The sequence below is a fragment of the Phocoena sinus genome, chromosome 1 (genome assembly GCF_008692025.1).
Source record: "Phocoena sinus isolate mPhoSin1 chromosome 1, mPhoSin1.pri, whole genome shotgun sequence".
Taxonomy (NCBI): Eukaryota; Metazoa; Chordata; class Mammalia; order Artiodactyla; family Phocoenidae; genus Phocoena; species Phocoena sinus.
In genome coordinates, this window is record NC_045763.1 from 140,924,169 (window position 1) to 140,947,870 (window position 23,702).

At 37.3% G+C, this 23,702-nt stretch overlaps 2 protein-coding genes across 7 annotated transcripts in view; one reads left to right on the top strand and one right to left on the bottom strand.

Moving 5' to 3' along the window:
* The window catches only part of TRMT1L (tRNA methyltransferase 1 like), a 35,738-nt gene extending 26,761 nt beyond the window's left edge, over positions 1–8,977 (bottom strand). Inside the window, 4 exon segments of the mRNA XM_032643624.1 lie at positions 2,570–2,683; positions 4,023–4,133; positions 6,930–7,067; positions 8,498–8,977. Coding sequence (XP_032499515.1) covers positions 2,570–2,683; positions 4,023–4,133; positions 6,930–7,067; positions 8,498–8,741 — 607 coding nt within the window. The 5' untranslated portion in view covers positions 8,742–8,977.
* A 287-nt stretch (positions 8,978–9,264) lies between these two features.
* Positions 9,265–23,702, top strand: part of SWT1 (SWT1 RNA endoribonuclease homolog) — a 91,292-nt gene continuing 76,854 nt past the window's right edge. For 2 of the 6 annotated variants that reach the window (XR_004346566.1, XM_032610593.1), the window contains exons 1-5: positions 9,265–9,318; positions 12,175–12,264; positions 13,751–13,834; positions 15,355–15,413; positions 20,322–21,060. Coding sequence is in view for 5 of the 6 variants with exons in the window: in XM_032610593.1 (XP_032466484.1) it covers positions 12,184–12,264; positions 13,751–13,834; positions 15,355–15,413; positions 20,322–21,060 (963 nt within the window). In the remaining variant the exon portion in view is untranslated. Of the gene's footprint in view, positions 9,319–9,382; positions 9,976–10,026; positions 10,939–12,174; positions 12,265–13,750; positions 13,835–15,354; positions 15,414–20,321; positions 21,061–23,702 lie in introns of those variants that run through there. The other 4 variants (XM_032610606.1, XM_032610598.1, XM_032610613.1 and 1 more) reach the window with 4 other exon arrangements.

Consider the following 23,702-nt stretch of genomic DNA (forward strand, 5'->3'; position numbering starts at 1 on the left):
TGAGAAGGAATCCCAAATTATAGCTCTCTTACCAACTCATTCCTGAGGGCCAGATCTCTACTTTCAATTGCCTATTGAAGACATATGACTGGTTATTTCAAAACCTACTGTCGAGAATTCCCTGGTGGTCCAGTGAATAGGACTCCACGCTTCCACTGCAGGGCACATGGGTTTGATCCCTGGTCCCTGTTCGGGGAACTAAGATCCCACAAGCCGTGTGACGCAGCCAAGAAAAAAAATAAAAAATAAAAACCCAACAACAACAGAACTCCAAAAAACCTACTGTCAAGGACTAAAATTTTCACTTCCTCTTGAACCAGGTCTCTTTTTCGCCTTTTTAATGAATGATAATGCTTTCCAGTTACTCCCAATTCAAAAACTAAGTTATCGGGCTTCCCTGGTGGCTCAGTGGTTGAGAATCTGCCTGCTGATGCAGGGGACGCGGGTTCGTGCCCCGGTCCGGGAAGATCCCACATGCCGCGGAGCGGCTGGGCCCGTGAGCCATGGCCGCTGAGCTTGCGCGTCTGGAGCCTGTGCTCCGCAACAGGAGAGGCCACAACAGTGAGAGGCCCGCGTACCGCAAAAAAAAAAAAAAAAAAAAAACTAAGTTATCTTTAACTCCTTTCTTCTCATACTTTACATCCAATCATTTATTTGTATATGTTGGAGTGTCTCAGGACTCAGACCTTGGACAACAACTTTTTTCCACCTATATGTAATCTTAAGGTTATCCCACCCAGTCTTACGGCTTTAAATACCATCTATATTCTGACAACTCCCAAATATGTATCTCTAGCCCAAACCTTTTCCCCAAAGTCTAGATTCATGTAGCCTCCAGGCTACTTGATACCTCCACTAGATGCATCTCAACATTTGCATGCCTAAATCTGAGGACCTGTCCTCCTTTCTCATACCTAATGCAGTCTTCTCCATCCCAGTAAAGGACAACATTTTTCTAGTTGCTCAAGTCTCAAACACAAGCATTCTTGGCTTTTTCTCCCTCATCTCCCTTCTATTCCTTCAGCAGATCTTATTCAACATATTTGCCAACTACTTTGAAGCCTGCTCACAAAGACAAAATCATGTTCACCATCTACCAGATGACCACCATGTGAAAGAACCCAACAACCTAATGTACATGACAGAGTAAAGCAATACTATGAGCCATCAAAGAGAAAAGAATAACTTGGACGAGGGAGACAAAACCTAAAGATTAAACAATGGCTTTAATAAAGCAAACGAAAGAGACCTTTGTAATTAAAATGAGATCTTTCTTTTTTGATAAGAAGTCAATATGGTTTACTATACATTCTTATAAATAATTAAACATAAGACATATGGCTTCTGAATTAGTCTCTAATTCCCTTTTCTCTTAGTAATTAGTGATAATCTAAGAAAATAATTCTGGTATAGTTCTGGCTTCTTTTTTGGGGTGTCTTATAATGGCTATTTCATTCAGTCTGGTTGAAACCCCAGGTAAGCACATTTAACAATGACTATACTTATATAATCATATATAAATATAAGTATATACGTGTTTAAGATTGATATTTAGGGCTTTTTTGGGGGGGTACTTTTTGTTTTTATCCCATATATTGCTATTTTCATTAGTAGTTTACCATGGAAATCCTTCCAAGTAAACTGGTATAGATGTAATATACTCTTTTCAATGGCTGCATAATATTTCATGGTATGTATGTACCATAATTTATTCAATCTCTTATTTTAGTTCCAAGTTTTTGTCACTAAGCACATGCTGCAATGAATATTCTTGTATACCTATCCTTGTGTATTGCTGCTTTTACTCCTAGGAAAGAGTGCCTGGTGGATGAATATTTTAAATGTTTTAAATGTTGCCAGGTCTCTTTCCAAAAATGCTGTAATATATAATTCACTAACTCAGAATCTAATAATTCACTGTCTCTAAGAAGTATTTTAACTTGGTAAGATGTTGTTTTTTGTTCTTCAACTTTATTCATTTCTTTATATGAGTCCTCTCGTTAAACTTACTCCCTCAAATTGTGTCATTTTTGTCACTATTATAATTGTTTTTTTCTAATTTCCACTTATCTAGAGTAGAGAGACTCTGATCAATCTTGTATCTCACCACTGTTCCAAATACTCTCATCAACTGGCTTTTTTAAGCCATCAGCAGGAAAAAAAAGATGTTTCTTCTTTTTTCCAATGTTCATACCAATTATTTTCTGTTTTACTACATTTATTATATCTTCAAAAGTATGTGTAAAATTGTAGTTGTTTAATATAAAAGGAAAAGTATAACTTATTAAAACATGGTTCAATAAGTAATGTGGACCTTCAGCACCAAGCAGGTACCCCGTACAGAAGAGATGCTTAATAAATGTTTGCCACACTAAACTATTGGTGTCACATCTATCTATTGCTTAGAGAGCTATATGGCCTTTTATTAATAAATACATTAAAAGAGGGGCATTAATCCTTCATAATTTTAAACTGAAAATATTTGATTATGTTTTCATTAAAATTCCAAAACTGGTACCAAATCTTTAATTTCGTTTACATCACTTTTAGCAAGCACAAAAATACTAACCTTCAAATTCAACTGAGACTTTCCAGTGTAAATTTTGAAGGTGACGATGAAGCTTATGACTATTACAAGCTCTGAATTTTTCCTTGGGGCACAATGGACAAGCCTGTTTGTTTCCTGTTAAAGGAAAAGGAACTAATAAAGCAGAGAATATACTAGCTATTAATGCTTAAATTTAGCTACAAAAGAAGTAACGGGGAACCTCTCTTGCCTCTGCCCTTTACCGCCCAAAACACATACTCACACACCTTAGATGATATCTTTCTTAACATTAGGGAGAAGTCATTCCTGCCTCAGCAGGTACTTAACAATAGTTGTTTTAGCATATGGTCAGTGACTTATTTTTTTACCTAAAACTCTCCTCTCTGTGGCTAGCAGATATCCTTGTTGCCACTGGGAACAGAGAGGATTAGAAGTGATAAACTACATGATATCCCTCCAGCCAAAGTGCCTGCCAGAGAGAATGTCATTCTGTACTTTGGGCAGGAGAAAAGGCAGCAGTTGTCACACTCCCAGAGGGCTAGGAGCTGAGCAGAGAGCATAAGTATCTGCTCTGATACTCTTCTACTCTAGCAGCGACAAAAATAGTTAATGTGCGGAGTTAGAAAAATGGAAGAAGGAAGTGGAAGGAGTACCTTGGATCCTATATAATTGCTATTCTGAGACTGGGGTCATGGTTACAACCACTGTATCCTATTACTAAATTTGTAAGTTCTTCCTTCTTTATTAACATATTCTTGGAAAGATTATGTATTAAATAAGTTTTATTTAATTAGAAATGTAATGTATCTTAATAAAAACTTTGATAGTATACAAGAGAATTAAAATCTCAAATCCAGGTTTAAAGCAATAAAATATACAGAAATAATAACTCAATTTTTAATCCAACAAATATCTTTCACACATAGCACATGGCAAGTATAAGCACAATTTTATTTCTTTTATTTATATATATATATATATATATATATATATATATATATATATATATACTCTGCCTACTTCAAAACACTGTGAGGAGATCTTGAGGATGGAATCCAAGCACTAAGGATGGCAAAGTAGAAAGAGAAGAGCTTGGGGCACTGACAACATTGTGAAACTCTGTACCAGCCCTAAACTGCCAGCCTTGGGACTTCTTTTACATGAGAGAATATAAGCCTTGATACTACTTTCTGGATTTCTGTTACTCATAGTAAAATGTAATTCCTAACTTTTAGCATACAAAGCCCTTATATATCCATGAGACTGTAATTTCCTTGAGAAGTTGTGAAATAACTTATCTCATAGCACCTTTGCATATAGAAGGCTATAATTTCCTAAGTAAAAAACCATTATTTTACTTCTGCTCTAGTTCAGTGAAAATAAACAAGTCTATACTTAGAAAAAGTTTCATGTGTTGAAAGATGACAAATCATTAGAAACTGAGAAAAAACACATTTTCAAATCATGGAAATACCTGCATCAAGATTATCTGAGTTCAGTGAACTGGCAGAGTCAAAATCCCCTTCAGTTACGAAAGCTAACTTCTCTAGATCAGCAAGCTGCCTTTGAATTGAGATGTGTCTCTCTGAAAGGAAATTTTAAGAGTTAGAAAATTATGCTTTAACAATCTGTATTCCAACTTCATTTTTATTTGATCATGTCACATGGAATTTTACACTTTTATTTCCTATAGCACAGTGCCCTAGTACCAAGATGGGAAACTCAGTTTATAAAATGACAAGTGTGCCTAAGAAGGCAGAGTTGGGGAAAAAACTCTGCTGTGTAACCTCACAGCTTTCAAATTCTATCTTATTATTCAATATAATTCTACAAAAGAAAGGTTCTAGTCTGTACAAAACACTGAAGCCATGTTTCCTGTTTTCAAAGAACTTTCAACCACGTGAGAGAGATTAAAACGTTAACTACTAACTAGAACACAAGGCAGGATGAAATGAACACTAGGGGTAAAGGTAATATAATGGTGGCCTACAGAGGAAGAAGTAATTCATTCCAACAAGTGCCCCTGGGAATGTCTTCACTGAAGAAGTGGCATTTGACTGAAATTTAGGGTATGAATAGAATTTCATAAGGTAGGAAGAGAATTTCAATAAGTAGAGATTTCGTGTCAGGCCTTATAAACTGAAGTAACCTAATAAATGAAGGCATGTGGTGTAAAAATACACAGCCACCTGTATACCACTCCTGGCTGGAAAGTAGTATGGGGGATAGAGTTGGTAGAAAGATATGCAGCCAAAAATGTATCATGGAAGACATAAATTTTATGCAAGTTAGTTTGGACTTTACTCTTCAGGCAATGTTAATTCAGGTTTCTGAGGAAATCAAAGACATGATTTGAATGCATTTCAGGAGGGTATCTCTGGCTGTAGTACCAAGGATCAATAACTGAGGTGAGAAATTAGTAACAGAAAAGTACTGGAGAAGAGAAGGTAAAAAAAGAAGCAAAGAACTTGGGATGTGAAAGTAAAGGTGAAGATTAAAGGACGATCCTGAGATTTAATAATACTGTTAACCAATAAAGGAAGCAGAAAACACTTTTGGCAGAAAGGAAGAGGAAAGAGGAGACAAGGGAATTTAGTTTTTTACACAGTGTGTTTGATTACTACTGGTATTAGGTACTCAAGTCCAGTAGGCAGTTGAATCGTTTTTGGAGCTCAGGAGGGATTCTGAATAGATATAACTCAAAAATACACATTAGATGAAACTATGAGCATGAATAAGAAAGCGTAAGGGAAAAATTTTCTGGAACAGAGAAGAAAAAAGCCAAAACTCAGTCCCAGTAACACATTTTTGGGTTACTCAAATATTATACATTCTTCAAATTACATACCTGTAAATTTTGGAATATATGAATAAATCTTTCCAAAATATATTTAACATTCTTGAGTAAGTCGTGTGTGGGATGCATTCCCCAATGCTGCTGAACCCACTACTGATTAATATAAATGGATACAATTTGTGAGGTATGTAGATATTTGTAAGAGACGTTGAGGAAAATCAAGAGGGTACATTCAAAAAGGAAAAATGGTTTGGAGAATCAAGATAATGCAGAAGCCAAGAGAGAAGAGACTGTAAAGGAGAAATGCTCAACAGTAAGTATCACAAATAGTTGCAGAGATCAAGAAAAGACCACTGGATTTAGTATTTAGCAAGTCTCTAGTGACCTTTAAGAAAGAAGGTTCAGTGAGGTGTCAGAGTACAAATGGGACTGGAAGGAGAAACCAAGTATAGAAAATCAGCATAGATTATTTTTTTCAAGAAGTTTGGTAGTATAAAAAAGGAGCTGGATGGGATTGTAACTTGTTTTTTCTTTCTTTTTAAGGATAGAGAGACCTGAATATGTGTAGCCCCAAGGAAAGAAACACTTACAAAGTGGAATCCTGAATATGCAAGACTAGGAGATGTAACTGACAGGAAAGGATCCCAGTGAGATAGGAGTCAATGGAGGTAAACCACAAGGCTCTCTAATATTAATTATATAATTAGATTATACAATTTCTCGGCACTGCTGTCTTCCTGCCTATCCCTCTCCAAGTTTCATGCCCAGTTGCTTTGTTTTCCTTCTGTATAATTTGTGTTCTTGTTTGTCTCCCCTACAAATAAGCAGTAAGTAGGCAAGGGCTATGTCTTATTCATCTTTGTAACAGTTAAGTGCCTAGTACAGTAACTTGCACACCACAGGCACTAAAGTTTTAAACTAATTTAAAAAAAAAATCATTAGTCTTTTTGGATGCAGCAGCACACTGCGTCAATAATTTTGGAATTCAATTCAGCACTGTCAGACATTCCTGCTAAAATTTATTAAAAAACAATTTTTACTTAATTCTAAAATGAGAAAAACAAGGAGCAACAAATGCTATTGTTTAACTTCTTATACCAGGTATTGTTCAAATGACTTACAATGAGATATGATTTCTATAAACAGGTAAAATTTTTTCCCACATTACAAAAACCTTTAATTGCTCGGTGTCTGACCTTACTGTCTAGTAAGATTCAGGCAATGAATCCACGTGTACAAACCAACCTATTTAATTTGAAATCATAAAAGCTTTTGGCTTCCATAGTTCAAAGATCTGTGTGCGTGAAACAAGATATATAGTGCTATATAACGATGTGCTTATTTAAATCATTCCAACTACTAAGTAGTACAAAGTAAGCAAAAGGGGCCTGGTAAGCTAGAAAACTGAAAATCCTGTGGTCCGCTAGTGAAGTAAACTCTAAAAGATCTGTCTAGAGAGTCCTGATATGCCTATGTACGTCTCTGAAATCACTTTCTGGCTCAACACAGCAGTTATCAGTCAATCTGTACTTAAAATCACTCAATCTTTTTGTAACACACTAATCCAGAAGTCAATAGGCAAACCTCTTGTTAAATCAGATGAGTCCAAGATGCTAGGAGGTTCTTTTAAAACTTCTTTTTCCTCAATTTTCAATTCTATTTCAGATATGCCATCTTCATTTTGCCCAGTTAAGACTGATTTCAGAGGGCTAACCAGACCATCTAAAAATAATTTTTAAAATGTGATTAATATGTTTCTAATGCATTTCAGATTCTCAGTCATTACCTACTTGTCCCAGCAATGCATTTTCAGTTTTCTCAAACATCATGCATTCTTCAAATTACACACTTGTAAATTTTGGAATATAGGAAGAAATCTTTCCAAACTATATTCAACATATTCTTGATGGTGGGGAGGTGGAGAAAGCATGCATTCCCTAAAGCTGTTCAACCACCTCTAATAAACATAAAAATATCCCATCTAGAGATGAGTTAGGGAGGATACCTTACTCAGGAGAGTGTTCCTCCTCCTCCCCCATTGTAGTTGTGGATGAAGAAACAACTGGCCTTATTTTGCACCTACTAGCTCTGATCTTCTGTGATAAGGAAGGGCCTACCAGAGGTCTGCTGACTTTGTCTTTTCTGTGATCTGCCCTACTCTTAAATCTACTATAACAATTTATATGTTGTTTAAAAATTGTAAAATAATTCTATTAGATTATAACTGTCCAAATGTTTTATAAACATTAATCTCACAAGTGGCTTAGAAGTACGAAAGACAACGAATTAATTTAAGATATTTTGTTATGATTCAGAAAGAGCATAAAGGTCAATTTTGGGACTAAATTTTTAAAGAAAACTTTCTTAGACCTAACATTTCAAAATGTTCAGAAAATTCCTAAGAAAGTGTTACTTATCAATCTTTTAAATTCCTTTATGGTCCAATAAATCATCACTTAGAAAACATGCAAGCATATTCAGAAGCACAATAATACGGGCTATTAATTTTCAACAGCTGACTTCTGACGGAAAAACGTACAAAATTCAATTGGTATTTATGTCTGAGGGAAGACATCTGTAATTTAGCCGACTCTTTCTTAAACTGTTGATCACCCTCAAATTCTTTTTGGAAGCAAGCTGCTAAAGAAAATGAAATAATGAGAAAAACCCATCTCTTGTCTCTGTCGAGGCACAAAAGCTAATTGACAGCAACGGTTGCTAAATCTTGGCAGTTAGCATCTACTACAGTAAACAGGTTGCCTCGGTTACTCTATCATATTTTAAAGGACTTAGTGAACCATGGCAGACGGGGCTGAGAGGGAAACTACCAAATTAGGTGTAACTTCTAATTTTTGTACCAAAAAGACTCCCTTTAACGAAGAAGCCCACAACCTCATTATTTCCTTCTATCTGCAGCACACCTGGCCTCCACAGATCCTTCACTGTGAGGTCCCCAAGGTTTGTGGAGATGCCTTCCCCCATCCTACACCCGTTTTACCCGCTATACGGGTTCCTCCTTCCTCCCCCCATTTCTCTAAAACTGCCTTTCCCAATAAAAACCATCCCAGGGGAGAAGGGCCTCCCCTACTCCCCAGCAAGGCGCACTTTCTCGCTTCTCCTGCGGCAGACAGATCTGGGCCTCCTGCACTTACTGCTTTCAGCCTCATCAGGGACAGAGGCTAGGGACGGGGACAGGGTCGGAGCCTGGGCCAGGGCAGGGGCTGGGACTGGAGCCGAGGCCGGAGTCGGGGCCGAGGCCGGAGCCGAATCCGGGGCCGGAGCTGGGACCCGAGCCGAGTCCGGGGCCGGGGTCGGGACCTGGACCTGGGCCACTTCCACCTCCTCCTCCTCCTCCTTCTCCTGGGGCAGCAGCTCCTCCTCCGCCATATTCTCCATAGTTACCGCCTCCGTGCCAGGCCCGACCGGGGACCAGGAGGGGCTCACGGCGGGGTGAGACAACTGGCGTGAAAGCCCAGAGGGCCGGATCCGAGGAGTGGGGAAGCAAATGGGGAGGGCGGGATGCGTGCAACAGACAAAAGACGAAGAACCAGTGACCAAATCCAATCAGCAGAAAAATAAAAAGCAACAGACAGCGATTCTCGGTCCCATCCGCTTCCTTTTCCCCGAGGCGTTACGACGCCAACCCAGACTGCGCAGGAGCGGGCTGGGGACGGCGTCCAATGAGGTCAGAGAGTTCCGTTTCCGCGGTGCGTCTCCGTCCCAGGCGTCAACCACGGAATCCAGCCAAAACTACAATACCCAGGGTGCACCGCGCCGCACGGGGGGGGCGGGGCCGGAGTTCCAAGTTCTCAGAGGAAGTGAACGCAAAGCTAAACGAACGCTCGGGAGCGTTCGAGCAGTACCCTGCCTCTGGGCGCAGAACTACATTTCCCAGCGGGCATCGGGGCTCGGGGTCCCTTTCCCTTGGCCCGGGCGTCCCGAGTCGCCACCGGCGGGAGCGCTGGTGAATAAGGTAGGGAGCCGGGGCGGGGTGTGGGGGGAATGGTTGACGTTACGCTGGGCAGGCTCCGCGCCTCACTCCGGTACCGTAGCGGGCGGCCGGCGGGACGGACGGGGGATTCCCTGTCCCTTCGAGCCTGGGCTGGGCGACTCTGGGGGCGGGCCCGGGGTTGAGCCTGCTCTATGGAGGGTGGGGTTCTGGCCCGGCCCTTCCTCTGGGGCTGCCCCTCGCCCCGGCTAGGGTGAAGTCTGTTAGTACGCGAACCCGTGGGCCTAGGCGGTTTACAGGACGCTGACAGGCTCGCCTGTCAGTCGGGTGTCTGCTCCTTATTTCGCACCTTCACGCACACCGTGACCCGAACACTTTTCCTTTTGTTTTTATTTTTGCCCTAACCTACGTATTCCCAGTATCAGCGCTGCGCCGTGGCTGTAAGATTCCTACGGATAGGGAATTTGGCGGGATGGGGGCGGGGGGAGTGCCCTGTGCTTATATTTAGGCTGTTAATACCCAAAGCTCGTTAATATGTTGAGCTTCGGGGCACTTGACTGATGCGATTCACGTTCCTCAAGTCGTATGCAAGTGAGTTCCCCGGCCCCCGTCCTTCTCTTGCCTTTACTCTCTGAGACATCCTGAAGAAGGTATCTTCAGAGTTTGGAAGAATCATATTAAGTGAGTATATTACTTATCTGTTGCTGCCTAAGTTATCTCAAAACTTAGTGGCATGAAACAACAAAAACATTTATTACCTCACAGTTTGTATGGGTCAGGAATTCAGAAATGGCTTTCTGGGTGTATCTGGCACTGGGTCTCATGAGACTGCAGTGAAGATACCGACCAGGGATGCTGCCATGTGAAGGCTTGCTTAGGGCTGCAGGATCAGCTTCAAAGGTGGCTCATTCACATGCCTGGCAGTCAATTCATTTTTGGCAAGAGGTCTCAGTTCTTCCTTGGTGGCCTTCTTTTTGGGTTACTTGAATGTCCTCATGATATGGTGGTTGGCTTTCCCTAGAGTGAACAATTCAAGATAGAGAGTAAGGCAGAAGCCACAATGTCATTAGATCTAGCCACATACTACCATATAGCAATATCCTGTTGGTTACGTGGGTTGTCTCTATTTATTGTGAGAGGGGGCTACATAAAACTGTAATTACCAGGTAGCAGAGATCATCAGGAGCCATTTTGGAGACTGGCCGGCACAGGAAGTCTCCCCTCATTTAGTTTGTATTCTGATTTCCATAGAATCAATATGAATTTCACACTAATATGAGTATAAATCATTTGTCATAGTACACATATGGGTGTTTTTCCTTTGATAGTCCACTATCTGCAGTGTTTTTTTTCAATTTGTCTTATGGGTAACAGGTTCAATTGTGTTTTTTTTGTATTCACAGCACAATGTGAATGGGTTTAAATTGTAAAAGGTAACATAACCAGTCCATTGCCTCTAAGCAGTTTATCTCATGGAAGTTATTATTTTTCATTATGCCTTTCCCCGCTTCACCCCCCACCAAGTCCCCCATGGAATGGGATCCTTGGAACAAGAAAGAGAAATGAAGATTATTCTTCTAATCTGAAAGCTCAACTGTGAAATCAATTACTGCCATAAATTATCTTACAAAGCAGAATTTCTGGGTAATTTAGAATTTGTTCTTAGAAGTTTATGTTGGCTACTCTTTTATTAATTTTTATTATTATTAGATTTTTGTTAGCTATAAGCATTTTTATTCTTCCTTCCGTAATCATCAAAACATTCTAAAAGTTTGATTTAGCGTGATTGATCATTCTTTTATAGAACTTCACTTAGTGTGATCGTGACTGACCAGGAGTAGTTGCAATTGCTTGGTTTCTAGTCTTTGTTATGTTCATAGTGTCAATACATATCACTGCCAGCAATAAACTCTCCTTTGGACTTTGCTTCTGGACCCCTTTTACATCCTCTTGCCCCAACAAACCTGGTGATATTCCCAGTCTCTGGCCTCTACGTTCCAGTACAGGATGGTTGTATACACTATCTTGAGAGTGTTTATGACCATAAGGAATGACTATGTTTGTGTGTTTGTTTGTTTGTTTTCCTATCAGTAACTAACAGTATAGACTTGATCCAGAACAGGGCTGGAAAAGTGAGACTGGGATGGGAAGTGGACAGAGGGACTGGATCAGCAAGAGTTGGAAGTGACTCAGAATGAACAATGAATATTCTGGGGAAGAAAAATTCACTCATTCATTCACTCAGCAGGCATTTGTGAACACCTCAGTTTTCAATACAGCATATTCTTCAAGAAGCTCAGGGTCTAGAAGAAAGACAACCACGTAAGCCAGTATTTGTTAAGACCCTACTATGTACTATCCTGTACAAGGTATCTTTACATCCATAGTTTCATCTGAGTTCTTCAAAAACCTTCTCGGATGAGTTATCTCTGTTTTACATATAATGAAACTAGGGCTCAAAAAACGTATGTATTTTGCCTGAAGTCGCACTCAGTGAGTGATGGAGGGTGTGTTGGGAAAATGAAGACTTTTGTCTAGTTGGTTTTGAGGTATATATAGGTGGGGCAAAATACAGCAGTCTGGCAGGCAGTTGGAAATGGTGTTGTGATGCTTGAGAGAGAAGTCAGGGCTAAAGGCATAGTTTTGAGAGTCATTCCTAAAAAGGTAATAGATGAAGCTGAAGGAGAGGAACAGATCATTATGAGGGAGAATATAAGTAAAATAAAGTGGAACAATGAGAGAATCCTGTCACCTTGAGAATGGGTAAAATATGGAAATTATTTTGTAAAACTCCAGTCTTTAAGGAACTGAAAAAAATAGTTTCTAATGTTTTTGTTGTGGCAGTGGTAAAACATAATGTGCTTTTGATATTTATTTTAGCTTTTCAAAATGTCCAGCAAAGAATCTTATGGAAAAAAAGAGAAATCTCTGAGAAAAGGCACTGCCCCATCACCCAATGTTGATGAAGAAGTAAGAATTCTGGTTTGTTGCCCTAAAGATACCCTTTTTTACAGTTTATTTTTGTGTAATGAAAAAAATACACCTCAGTTTTAAAATGAGATATGTAAATATTTTGTTCTTCCCTTCTGACCCAGAAAAAGTCACTTGTTATTCTCATTCTTTACTTGCATTATTTTATTTATTCCTCACAGCTCTATGAGGTAGGTACTGTTTTTATCCCAATTATACAGATGAAGAAACTGAGGCTTGGCGGTGTCCTTTGTGCTTCCTTCTCATCTTCTTAAACTATAATCTTTCAAGTGCCCAGCCTCAGTTCTCGCAGCATAGTAAACTTCAGTAACATTCTTTCAGTTGCTTGGGCCGGAACCCTGGTCATCATGCTCTACCTGCATCCCATCTATCAGCAAATTCTAACAGCAGAGTCTGACTCTCGCCTCTACTTCTATCACCGTGATCCAGGCAATCAACTTGCTTTCCTAGGTTATTTCAGTAGTTTCTAAATTGATCTCCCTGCTTCCACCTTTGCCTTCTTGTGTTCTTGACATAACAGCAGAGTGATCCTATTAAACTGTAAGATCATGTCACTCCTCTGCTCAATATTCTCTCATGGTTTTCCGCTTCAGAGAAAAAGCTGAAGTCCTTGCTGGGGCTGACAAAGTGAACTACTCTCCCCATCTCATCTCCATTACATTCTCTCTTTGCTTTCTCCACTTCTTGGCTTCCTTGTTGTTGTTCCAATAAGCCAGGCACATTCCTGCCTCAGGGACTTTGTGCTTGCTGTTACTCCCTTTGAATTGAAAAATTTTCCCTAGATATCCACAGAGTTTGTTCCTTCATTTCTTTAGGTCTCTATTCAGAAGTCAACTTACCAGTGGGGCCTTTTTTGACTACTCTGTTTAAAATTGCAACTGCCTCACCCTTGCCTTGTCAGCCCTTCCTGACCCCTTTCTCTGCTTTATTTTTTTTTCCATAGCATCATCTGACACACTAAATATATTATTTGCTTATTTGTAAATACCTGCACTAGTTTTTAACCTCCATGAGGGCAGGGACTTTTATTGTTTTTTCATTAATCTGTCCTCACTGTCTAGAAGAATGTCTTTGATACATGGTAGGTACTCAAAATATGTTTGTCCTGGGTCTATTGAATTCAGGATCCACTGAAAAATAACTGGATATATGGTTTTGCTTTGTAGAAGATGGAATTCCACCATGGCAGTGCCACTTCTCAATGTCCTTGTCTGAGTCGTCTGCAGCCTTCTGCTGTAGCGCCTGTATCCCATCTCATCCCTAGTTCAATAGCACCTACATCTTCTGATTTCTAGTTGGGTCTTTCTTCCTCTTCCCAATGTTTGTATGCCCTTAAACATTGTTCTCTGAAATTTATTATTAATGTAGAAAGAATCTTGATTTATAGTAAGTGATGAAATAATGCTCTCTTATGCTGTGCTTTATTTTGTGCTTTTCTTCCCTTTTTTCCAAATGGCATTCTTAGGATAAGAAAGAGAAAAAAACCTCAGCAAATTCTACTAGTTCACCTTGTTCTGTAATATCAGTTTCAACAGAGAAGAGAAAACTGGTGAGTGTTTAGCTACTGTAACTAACTCTAAAAATTATTTATATTTAAGTTTTAATGTGCAGTTAGAAGGTTTATGATATAAATTCACCCACTACTTTTCCATTAATTTTTTTTCTTTATATTATTCTTACTTTTTGGTAGCTGATAGACAGAAAACGAGTTTTTTCTTTCTGCTGCTCACTAAAAAGCATTTATCAAGTTCTTTGTTTCTTTGTGCTAATAGACCCTATTATGCAGGATTAGACAGCATGAATATAAATTTAGACAGTTTTTAGGTCTTTCCCCATATATGGTTATATTTATCTTTACAATTTCATTTTGAGATAGCCAAGGCACATACAGTGTTTCCATTTTCAGATTCAGAAATAGAGATCCAGAAAGTTAAGTGATTTGTCAAAGGACACAAAATTATTTGCAGCAACAGAGCCAAGTCCAGATTTCTTTCCACTGTCTCACAAGTAATTTGAAACAGTGACAGCAGACCAAACACATTAACCTAGTACATGGGTGGTTGTGAAGTACTCATCATATTCAAGTGGGAGGTAGGTGTATATCAGGATAGCTACACAATTTTTGTAGGTAATAAGAGAAGGTAGTTGTGAAAGTTCCATGAATGCAGAATTGGGTTTTTAAGAATTTGTTTTCACATAATGAAACTGCTGTTGCAATTTATTCTTGCTTTATTAAACTTCTTAAAACACTGATTTCATCATATTTCTCCTCTGTTGAAAAATCTTCATTTACTTTTTTAGTTTATCATTTAGGACCCTCTTAAATTTGGTCACACCTTAACTATCCAGTTTTCATTTTTCTTCTTCCTCAAAACAGTCCTGCTTCTAGCGAGGCAAGTTTATTTTCTCTCTGCTGAATTTACACCAGTAACCTCCAGCTTCTTAGAATGCCTAAGCATTTTTAACTGAGAGTGCCTTTTTCTTTTACCCATTAATCTTTATTCAATATATGTTCAATATTTAGCATATTTTTTGTCTACCTTTTTTTCCTAGGTACATTCCAACTTTTGGTGTTTGAGGTTTTGAACTCTTTTTACAACTTACTGTTTATTGTCCTGCTTTGATACTTATGTCCTTTATATTAGGTTATTTGTACATATCCTTCTACTTCTTTCTACTTTACCCTTTTACTGTACTCTGAACTCTTTAGGACAGGGACTATACCCTCTTTCTCTATTATTTTTCTTGTGCCTAGCTCTTGTCCCCAGAATATATAGAGAGACAGGGTGGTAGAATAGAGAGGGTAGACAGATCTGGTTTCAGATCACGGCTCTGCTACTAACTTGCTCTGTGATGTTGAGGATATTTTTGCTCTGTTTGAGCCTTGGGTACTTTATCTGTAAAATGGAGATGATAATAATAGCTGTCTCACAAGATTATTGGAAAGATTTATTAAATTATTGTGTCAACCTATTCAGTAACACATAGGTATGGAAAAAATACCGTCTCCCAATCTCCTTCCCCGGTGCACAATTTATATTTCCTAAATGATATCTTTTTTTCTTTCAGAAATCAGATGATACAGATATTCTGTACTGTAATGTAAAAAGAAGACAAGAACTGAAAAGGTAAGTTTTCTCTTTTTCTTGATATATTTTCACTTTTTTTTAGCTTTGAATTGTGAGAGTAAATACTTAGATTCGCAAAATCCTTTATTTTGTTTAGTACTGCTTTGCATGCAAATATTTATAGCTAAATCACAGATTATGGTTAATTTTCTTAATAGTTGTATAAATTTAAGAAAAAGTTGAGTGAAATGAAAAGTCTATCAGAATTCTATGCTATGTAAATACTACTTTCAAATAAAATGTAAATTTTTATCTCAAATAATTTGATTTTGACGCACCCTTATAAGATATATAACTTCATTATATATAGTAATGGAAGAGGTTATGAGGCTGATTTAATAATTTTGGATAAATTATCTTTGCATATTACCCATTAAGAGAATATGTAACTTATTGAATTGGTAAGGGTCTAAAACCACGTTAATTAAAAACAGGTTATGGCTACAACTAGAGAACTTGGGGAATAGTGTTAGAAATAATGGAGATTATTTCTCCTTAGTTTTCTGTGTTCTTTGGATAAAAAATTTAGAGAATTTTGTGGTGAAGGAATTCTTGCCACTAATGGGGTAAATAAGTATAAAAAGTATAATGCATGATAAAAGTTGGTAAGATCAAAGTTTCTCTGAAAATAAAGAGTTACAGGAAAACAATTAAAGTGGCTTAAATCTATGAATAAAACTTCTGCTTCCCTGACAAGCTCAGTTAATGTTTGCTAAAATCAAAAAATCCAGCTTGCCTCTGACTCTCTTTCAGTTTTTCTTTTGAATCATCTTCTTTTTTTTGTGAATCTTTGTCTCTATATTATTATCTGTTGAAGTATACTCTGTCAGAAATTTCATGTTATATTGACTATCACTTTCTAAATTTTTCAGATTTTTAATGCCTTTTGTACTAGTATCTGGCTTTTTAAAAAAACTTTAAGTTTGAAAACACTGCCTGATTTTTCACTAGTTACCTTTTGCTTAAGAACACATTTTCTAGCCTTGATTTTATATCCATGTATAAGAGTGTAAATGGAGTTCTGATCTGTATACTCAACCCCCTTGGACTTATTCATATAGTCTCTGGGAAGAGGAAAAAATAATGTTGAATTATTTTGAGAATAGGATCAAAATTATTCTAAGGATGCAATGAAGTTCAACTTGGCGTCAGTATTTACTCAAAATCTGCTACTTGGCTTCAGCCCTTCCATCACTGAATAGTTGAATGTCTTATTCAATGACATTTCTGTATCTCTGAACCCAAGTGTGATCAATGACCATGCTATTGTGTGAGTTATTACCGTATCTAATCAGGGTAACAATATCAGTAACATGAACAGTGCAAAGCATCTAGATTTATTGTTAATCTCTGATTATTTACTTTCAGATGTTGGTGAGTAGTTTAGATGTAACTCGTAGTGAAATTTTCTTTTGTCAAAGACAAAAGTGTACGGCATACAATATACTTCAGAATGACCTTGTCGTGCATTTAAACAATGTGATATATATTTGAAACGTTGATTGGACAAAAGAAAGCTGTAATACCGTGCTTAGTAGATATCAATATCAGTAATGCGGGATTTCTCATGACCATTGGTTGCTTGCAGAGAAAATGATTCATTTGAGATTGTTGTTTACTTCCTGGAGTAGTAAACAAACTTATTTGCCTTAAGGTTATAAATATTTCTTTATGATACATGGCATCTTCCGAAAAGATCTCCCTATTCAACTACAGGAAAGGTCCCGAAATTGATGTGCAAACGTTGAAAGCTGAGATGTAGGTGGAAAATCAGAGAGAATTTTGTCATGCTGAAAGCCAGTTACATTGTATTGTTACCACAATTCCAGATCCTTGGTTGAACTTATTAGCAATAAAAATATAAGCAAAGGCAGCAGTCTCTTGAAAGTATTCAGAAAGCATTTCGTCAGCTTGCACACAGTTTGTGGGATTTCTTCAATAAAAATTGCATCATAACCATTGGCCAAGTCTAGGAGTTGAAAAGGAGATAAGTTTTATCTCAGTTAGTATTAGAGAGATGGTACTGTTGCCATCAGCAGTACCCATTATTGGCAGAATTAACCAAAAAGTACTTTATTCTTCATTTGACCTAAGTTGAAAGTAAGTATGTGATTTAATATCCTAAATGTGCATTATGATGGCTAATGGAGTAATCTAGCCACTGGTAATGTTGAGCAATTATTTTTCTTGCTGTGTATCATGTTTTAAAACATTGGTTACTAAATTTTAGGACTTCCCTGGTGGTCCAGTGGCTAAAACTCCGTGCTCCGTGCTTCCACTGCAGGGGACATGGGTTCGATCCCTGGTCGGGGAACTAAGACCCCACATGCTGTGTGGCATAGCCAAAAAAATTAAAATAAAACATTGGTTACTAAATTTTAAAATAATCTAATTATAACAATTAAATTTTTGACAAGATTTCACATTTATTTTTGTATCACAAGAGTTCAATCTAGGATGGTGATATTTAGCTTCAGCTGATACTGAGTTTATGCTTAAGTCATTCATAAAAAATAAGTATTTGCTATATGTCTAACATGTCTAAAAAGATCTCAGAACTTTAGTATTTTGGGTTGCAAATACACAACTACATTATCACAATATAGCATTTTGCAAAACTAGTTGATGAGAGGTAACTTCTAAGATTTAATTTTGTTGGTCTTTTAAAAGGTATTATAATGCTGAGTTTTTATTAATTATGACCATATGGACCATGGTGCATAGATTGCTGTGAAATATGCAGTACAGGGCCATTGTGAAGAAAAAAATAAAATAGGAATTTTAAACTGCTCAGAAAACTACAGGGTCCTGTTAAAATTTTTCTTTTGTTTGTTGTTTTTCTGATTTTTCTTTAATGCCGTTGATGTCTTATATACTATTAAGTGTCAAGCTAGGGTCCTATTAAAGTTTTGTTTTATTGCTACTTATTAACAGATAAATAATGATAGGCAGTCTTTTTGTAGAAAGAGATAGTAAAGAAAGTAAAACCAGATGAAGACTCAGGTGAAACTCCTATAGAAATTCTGAGATGTTTATAGTTTGCTCTTGCATAATTAATTATTTGAAAAGTCACTTATTTACCATCTCTTTCTCCCCTGCTGGACGGTAAATTAATTGCGGGTACGGACTGTATTTGTTATGTCCTCCGCTTCCTCCCAGTGCCCGGCAGAGTGACAGGTACCTAAAAGGCACTTAAGGATTTACTGATATAAATTAATGGATTGTGGTTCGTCGAATTTTTTCCCCCTTTCTTTCTGACTACAAAGTAATATCTAGTTTTATTAAGCAGGAAAATGTTATCACTTCTAGCTATTGCTGCTTCTAAAACTTTTTAGCACATTTCTTTCTAGCTTTTTTACTATGCTAGAAAACTGTTGAGACCGCATTATGTATAGAGATTTGTACCCTACTTGTTCTCTGCTTAATATTATATCAGTATGTTTCATTATGTCATTGAAAACTTTTCATAAACATCATTTGAAATGACTGTGACACTCTATCATATTCGCTAGAATGACATGTTTTTTAGTCATTTCAAAAATTTTAGCATTTATCTCGTACCTGATTTTTTCCTCTTATAAATAGCCCTGAATTGAATATCTTGCTGTTATTATTTTTTAGTCCATTTCTGCTTTTTTTCCTCCTTGGTATAGAATTTCTAAAGTGCGAATTACTAAGAAGTCAAAGGATAAGAACATTTTTAGAATTCTTAATTATTGTCAGATTCCTTTGTGTAACTGTTAAATCATTTTGCATTTCCACTTGCAACATATGAGAGGGTCCATTTTACAATTTCTTGCTGGTGTTTAATGTTATTTAAAAATCTTTGCTAATTTGATAGAAGAAAATGGTATGTTGTAATTAGCATGTCTGTGACTTCTAGGGAAGTCAGACTTTTTTCCCCAAAGTGTTTATTAGCTATTCCCTTTTTCTCTTTCATTAATTTTCTGTTTATGCCTTATTCTAGAGTCTTAGTACTTTATTTTTTGAATTTTATTTTTTTATACAGCAGGTTCTTATTAGTTATCCATTTTATACATATTAATGTATATATGTCAATCCCAGTCTCCCAATTCATCCCACCACTACCCCTGCCCCGCCACTTTCCCCCCTTGGTGTCCATATGTTTGTTTAGAGTCTTAGTACTTTTTTTTTATTTTTGCGGTACGTGGGCCTCTCACTGTTGTGGCCTCTCCCGTTGCGGAGCACAGGTACCGGACGCGCAGGCTCAGCAGCCATGGCTCACGGTCCTAGACGCTCCGCAGCATGTGGGATCTTCCCAGACCGGGGCACGAACCCATGTCCCCCCTGCATCGGTAGGCGGACTCTCAACCACTGCGCCACCAGGGAAGCCCTTAGTACGTTTTGATGAGCTTTTTATTTACTAAGGCTAATAAGCTGTCACATATGTAGTAAATACCATTTCCAAGTTCTTTTAATTTTATTATTTTTTAATATGCTAAAGTTTTAAAGTAAATAGTCATTTATGTTTACTGTTTTCCTTTGTGATTTTTCCCACTGCTATTAAGTTTAGGAAGTTCTCTATTAAGAAATCAGATAAATATTCCCTTTTTCCTCTATGGTTTTTAAGTATTTAATATGAAGTAGAGCAGTTATGGAAATAATAATTATTTTGCACTTAATTGTTTAATCTGTTTGAAATTATACCATCTGGTATTATATAAAGCTGTACGTTTGTGGGTTTTTTTCCAAATAGCAAACCAGTTCTTCCAATAACCGTTTGTTGAGTAATCCTTTCCACTTCATTCTTAATGTAGCCATTTCTTACTTTTTATGAAGTTCTTATCAGGCCAGTTCTTTCACTTCCTCACTAAAATGATACAGTGCAATATTACATATTATCAGGTACAATTGTAATGTAACCTAGTTTTCTGTGCTGCTTTACAGACTGAATGTAGAAACTGACACTCCAAGAAAGAGACCAAAAATTAGTTCTTCATGCCAAGGACTTGTTAAACTCCAAGAAACATCATACTCAAATGATAATCATATTATTTCTCAGAGTCCTTCTTCAAATGGAACTAAAAAAGGTATAAGTAAATGTGTAGATTTTAAAGTTAAAGATATTAAATTGACAAATGTTAAGAGTGAGCTGGACCGTGGAATTAAAAACTTTAGCAGTCCTAAGATTGCCAAAGATGTGAGACCTAAAGCTGAAGGTCAGGCAAGTGAAAAAAAATGGCCTCATCTACTTGCTCAGAGGGAGAAGATGAAGGAACTCAAGAAAGAAAGGTACAATAAATTTAGAGACAGTTCTGAAAAATATGTTTTGGAGAAATGCAAGAGAATCCAATTTTCTCAGGATTATAAGTCCAACAAGATAATTAAGGAACCCCTCGAATCTAGAAGAAGAATGATCAATTTCAAAATCCTAGGAGAATCCCGTGAAACCCTTCAGAAGCTTGTAGAAGAAGATGTCTTCAGTTTAGATTCTAACACGTTGAAGACCAAGCAGGAGAAAAAAGAATGCCTGGAAGGCTCCCAGTTTTCGTTAAATTTGACAAGGCACAAAAGTGAACATTTATTTTCAGATTCCACGTATAAGCAGACTGTTCGTGAGTGGGAAGGAAAATATCATGAGCATCAAAGAAGTAATGATTCAAGTTCTAGTGAAAACCTAACCAAGGTAAGGTAGTGCAAAATGAATATAGACTTTAGCAAAGAGTTTTAATGTACTTAGGTTTGTGTTGTGTCTATTATAGATAATGATCATAGAGAGCTGATTCTATTTAGTCAAGATAATGTTGATTCTTTTATTTTACCACGATAATTCCAACTTCCTTAGGAGGCCATCCTGGCAAGTATCAAGGATCCAAAATAAGAGGGAATGTGTAAAAATATAGAAAGAAGCCATTATAGATCGTTCTATCAGAAAAGCACTGTGACAGTCTTAGGCTCTTCTCTAACTCCAGGAACTATAGAACATCCAGGGGTTATTATTCCAAATAGCTATTCGTTTAACAAATTTTTTTTTGAATGCCCTGTATGCCAGGCACCACAATCACTGTCTTTGTTTTCAGAGACTGACTTAATATGAGGAGACACAGAAACAGCCACCTCAGGTCTGATCAGTACTTATCACCTAATATGGGAATACACAGCAGGGGATTAACATGGCCTTGGTGCACCGTGGAGGGATTAATTCAGGAAGGTTTACTGGAGGGGATAACAAGTAAACTGAGAACTGAGGATTGAATAGGAGTTATTCACGTGCAGACAAGATGGAGTGAGATGGGAGAAGCAGGGATATTCCAGGCAAAGGGAACTATGTGTACAGAGATCCAGGCTAGAAAGCTTGGCATATCTTGTTTTGCTTCTAAATTATGTAATAAGTCAGCATTTGTGGACTAATTTGAGAACCTAATTGCTACAGCCTTGTTTCTATGGCAAATAAAATTATTTATTGATACCTTTAAGACAACTTTTAGAACTTTGGAACTTCAGAAGTTCTGAAATTTAGAGACTGCTTAAAAACAGGTGGTGGTGGAGCCTACCTACTTTTAGGAATCAAGACTACAGAGTGTAGTATAAGATACTTCCTTTGAAAAATGTAGGGATTGTAACTAGGGAGGCCAGAAGAGCTTGAGAGAGAGTACTCTTTGTTCACTGAACTTGAAGGAGTCCAAAGAAGGAAAGAATTGAGTTTGTTCTTTTTATTGCTTTCTTAAAGGAAAGCTACAGTTTTCTTCTTGTGCTCTATAACCAGTTCTGTAGAGTAGCATGCAAGCAAGGAATCTGAATTTTCCAGTATGTTTACCAAACATCTTTGTATCATTGTTTGGTGTTCCCCTCGTGCTGTACATCGGAGGAACAGTATGAGAAATCCCTGCACTGCATCTTACAGGTTTTTTTGCTCTCTGTGTAGAATTGCTACACAAACCAAAAGAGGTACATAGCATGAATATTAAGTTGTAGGGGAAGCAATTTTTGCATGATTACTTTTCAGTTATTGGAATTAAAACTCTTTATATTCCCTTGATAGCAGTCTTATCTGACTCAAAGTCATGTAGACACAGGAGCAGCAAGTAAATATTGTTCTTATCTTGAATATATTATCTTTAGCATATTATTGACAGTAGCTAATCATCTTAATATTATATTTGTTGTTTTGTTTTCCTCATATATTCCTTAGTAGATAATTATCTTCCTAAAATAATGAGTGTACTTTACAAAGAAATAACTGTATTTTCTGGATTTAGTAATCCTGTTATGCTTTCCTAGGAGAAAGTGACTTATTTTGTTTCTTAGGTTTTATAGTCCTTTGATACAGACCCTTCTCAGTTTGCATCATCCCCTCACCATTGCTAACTAACGTTCTAGAGATTTGTGGTTTATAGGCCACTTTTATAAGTGGTATCCCACTTAATTCTTATGAGTCTGTGGGGTAGAGATTCATCAGTTTATCAAACATTAATTAAAGATACCTATTATGTGTTAGGTTCTAGGCATTTAGAGATGAATAAGATGCTTTTTACCCTCAAGAAGTTCCCAGGGAGGTAGATTAGTAAACAAATACAATTGCAAATACAGTGAAGTAAATACTAGAGCCCTAGGAATTTGGCTGGTATTAGTATAAATTTGGGAGTGAGTTAAGGAAGGGCTTATTAAGGTGGAGGTTCTTAAGCTTGGTATTGAAAAATGTGTAGAGCAAAGAATAGAAGTGTCGTCCTGTCAGGGGAGAGGACCAGTTGTGTAATGGCTCAGAGTTATGAAATTGCATGGCAAGAGCCTACGTGGGCACTTAAGTTGTTCATTTTGACTTGAGTTGTGTAAAGAATCTATAGGAGAGGGAGTTGGGGAGGAAGTGAGGGTCCAGAAAATGGATTTCTTTATCTCTCATGGGAAAGTTGGTTTTTTATCTTGTAGATAGTACAGAGCCATTGAAATGTAGTCAGGGAAGCAGTATAATCAGGTTTTTAGTTCGGAATCACTCTAGCAGATAAAACCATTTATACCATCATTATTGTTATTCCCTTTTGTCATCTCTAGGGAAGGCTTTATCCAGGTCCATATATTTAATAAAGCATGGTAGGGGAAGGCAAACATTTAACACCCACTAAGACTTTCTTTTATAATAAGGAGGAGGTTTTCCAGGACAACTGACACGAACTTTTCTGGATTTGGAGGTAACAGAAAGTTTATTGAAATCACTGAAAGTGACCTGTGATCAACGAGAGTGAAGGGTAGTAGTAAAAGAATGAAAAGACTTCAAATGTCATGAGTTTCAGGAAGTTCTATAATAATCTCTAGCTTGGTTGGCACTCCTTA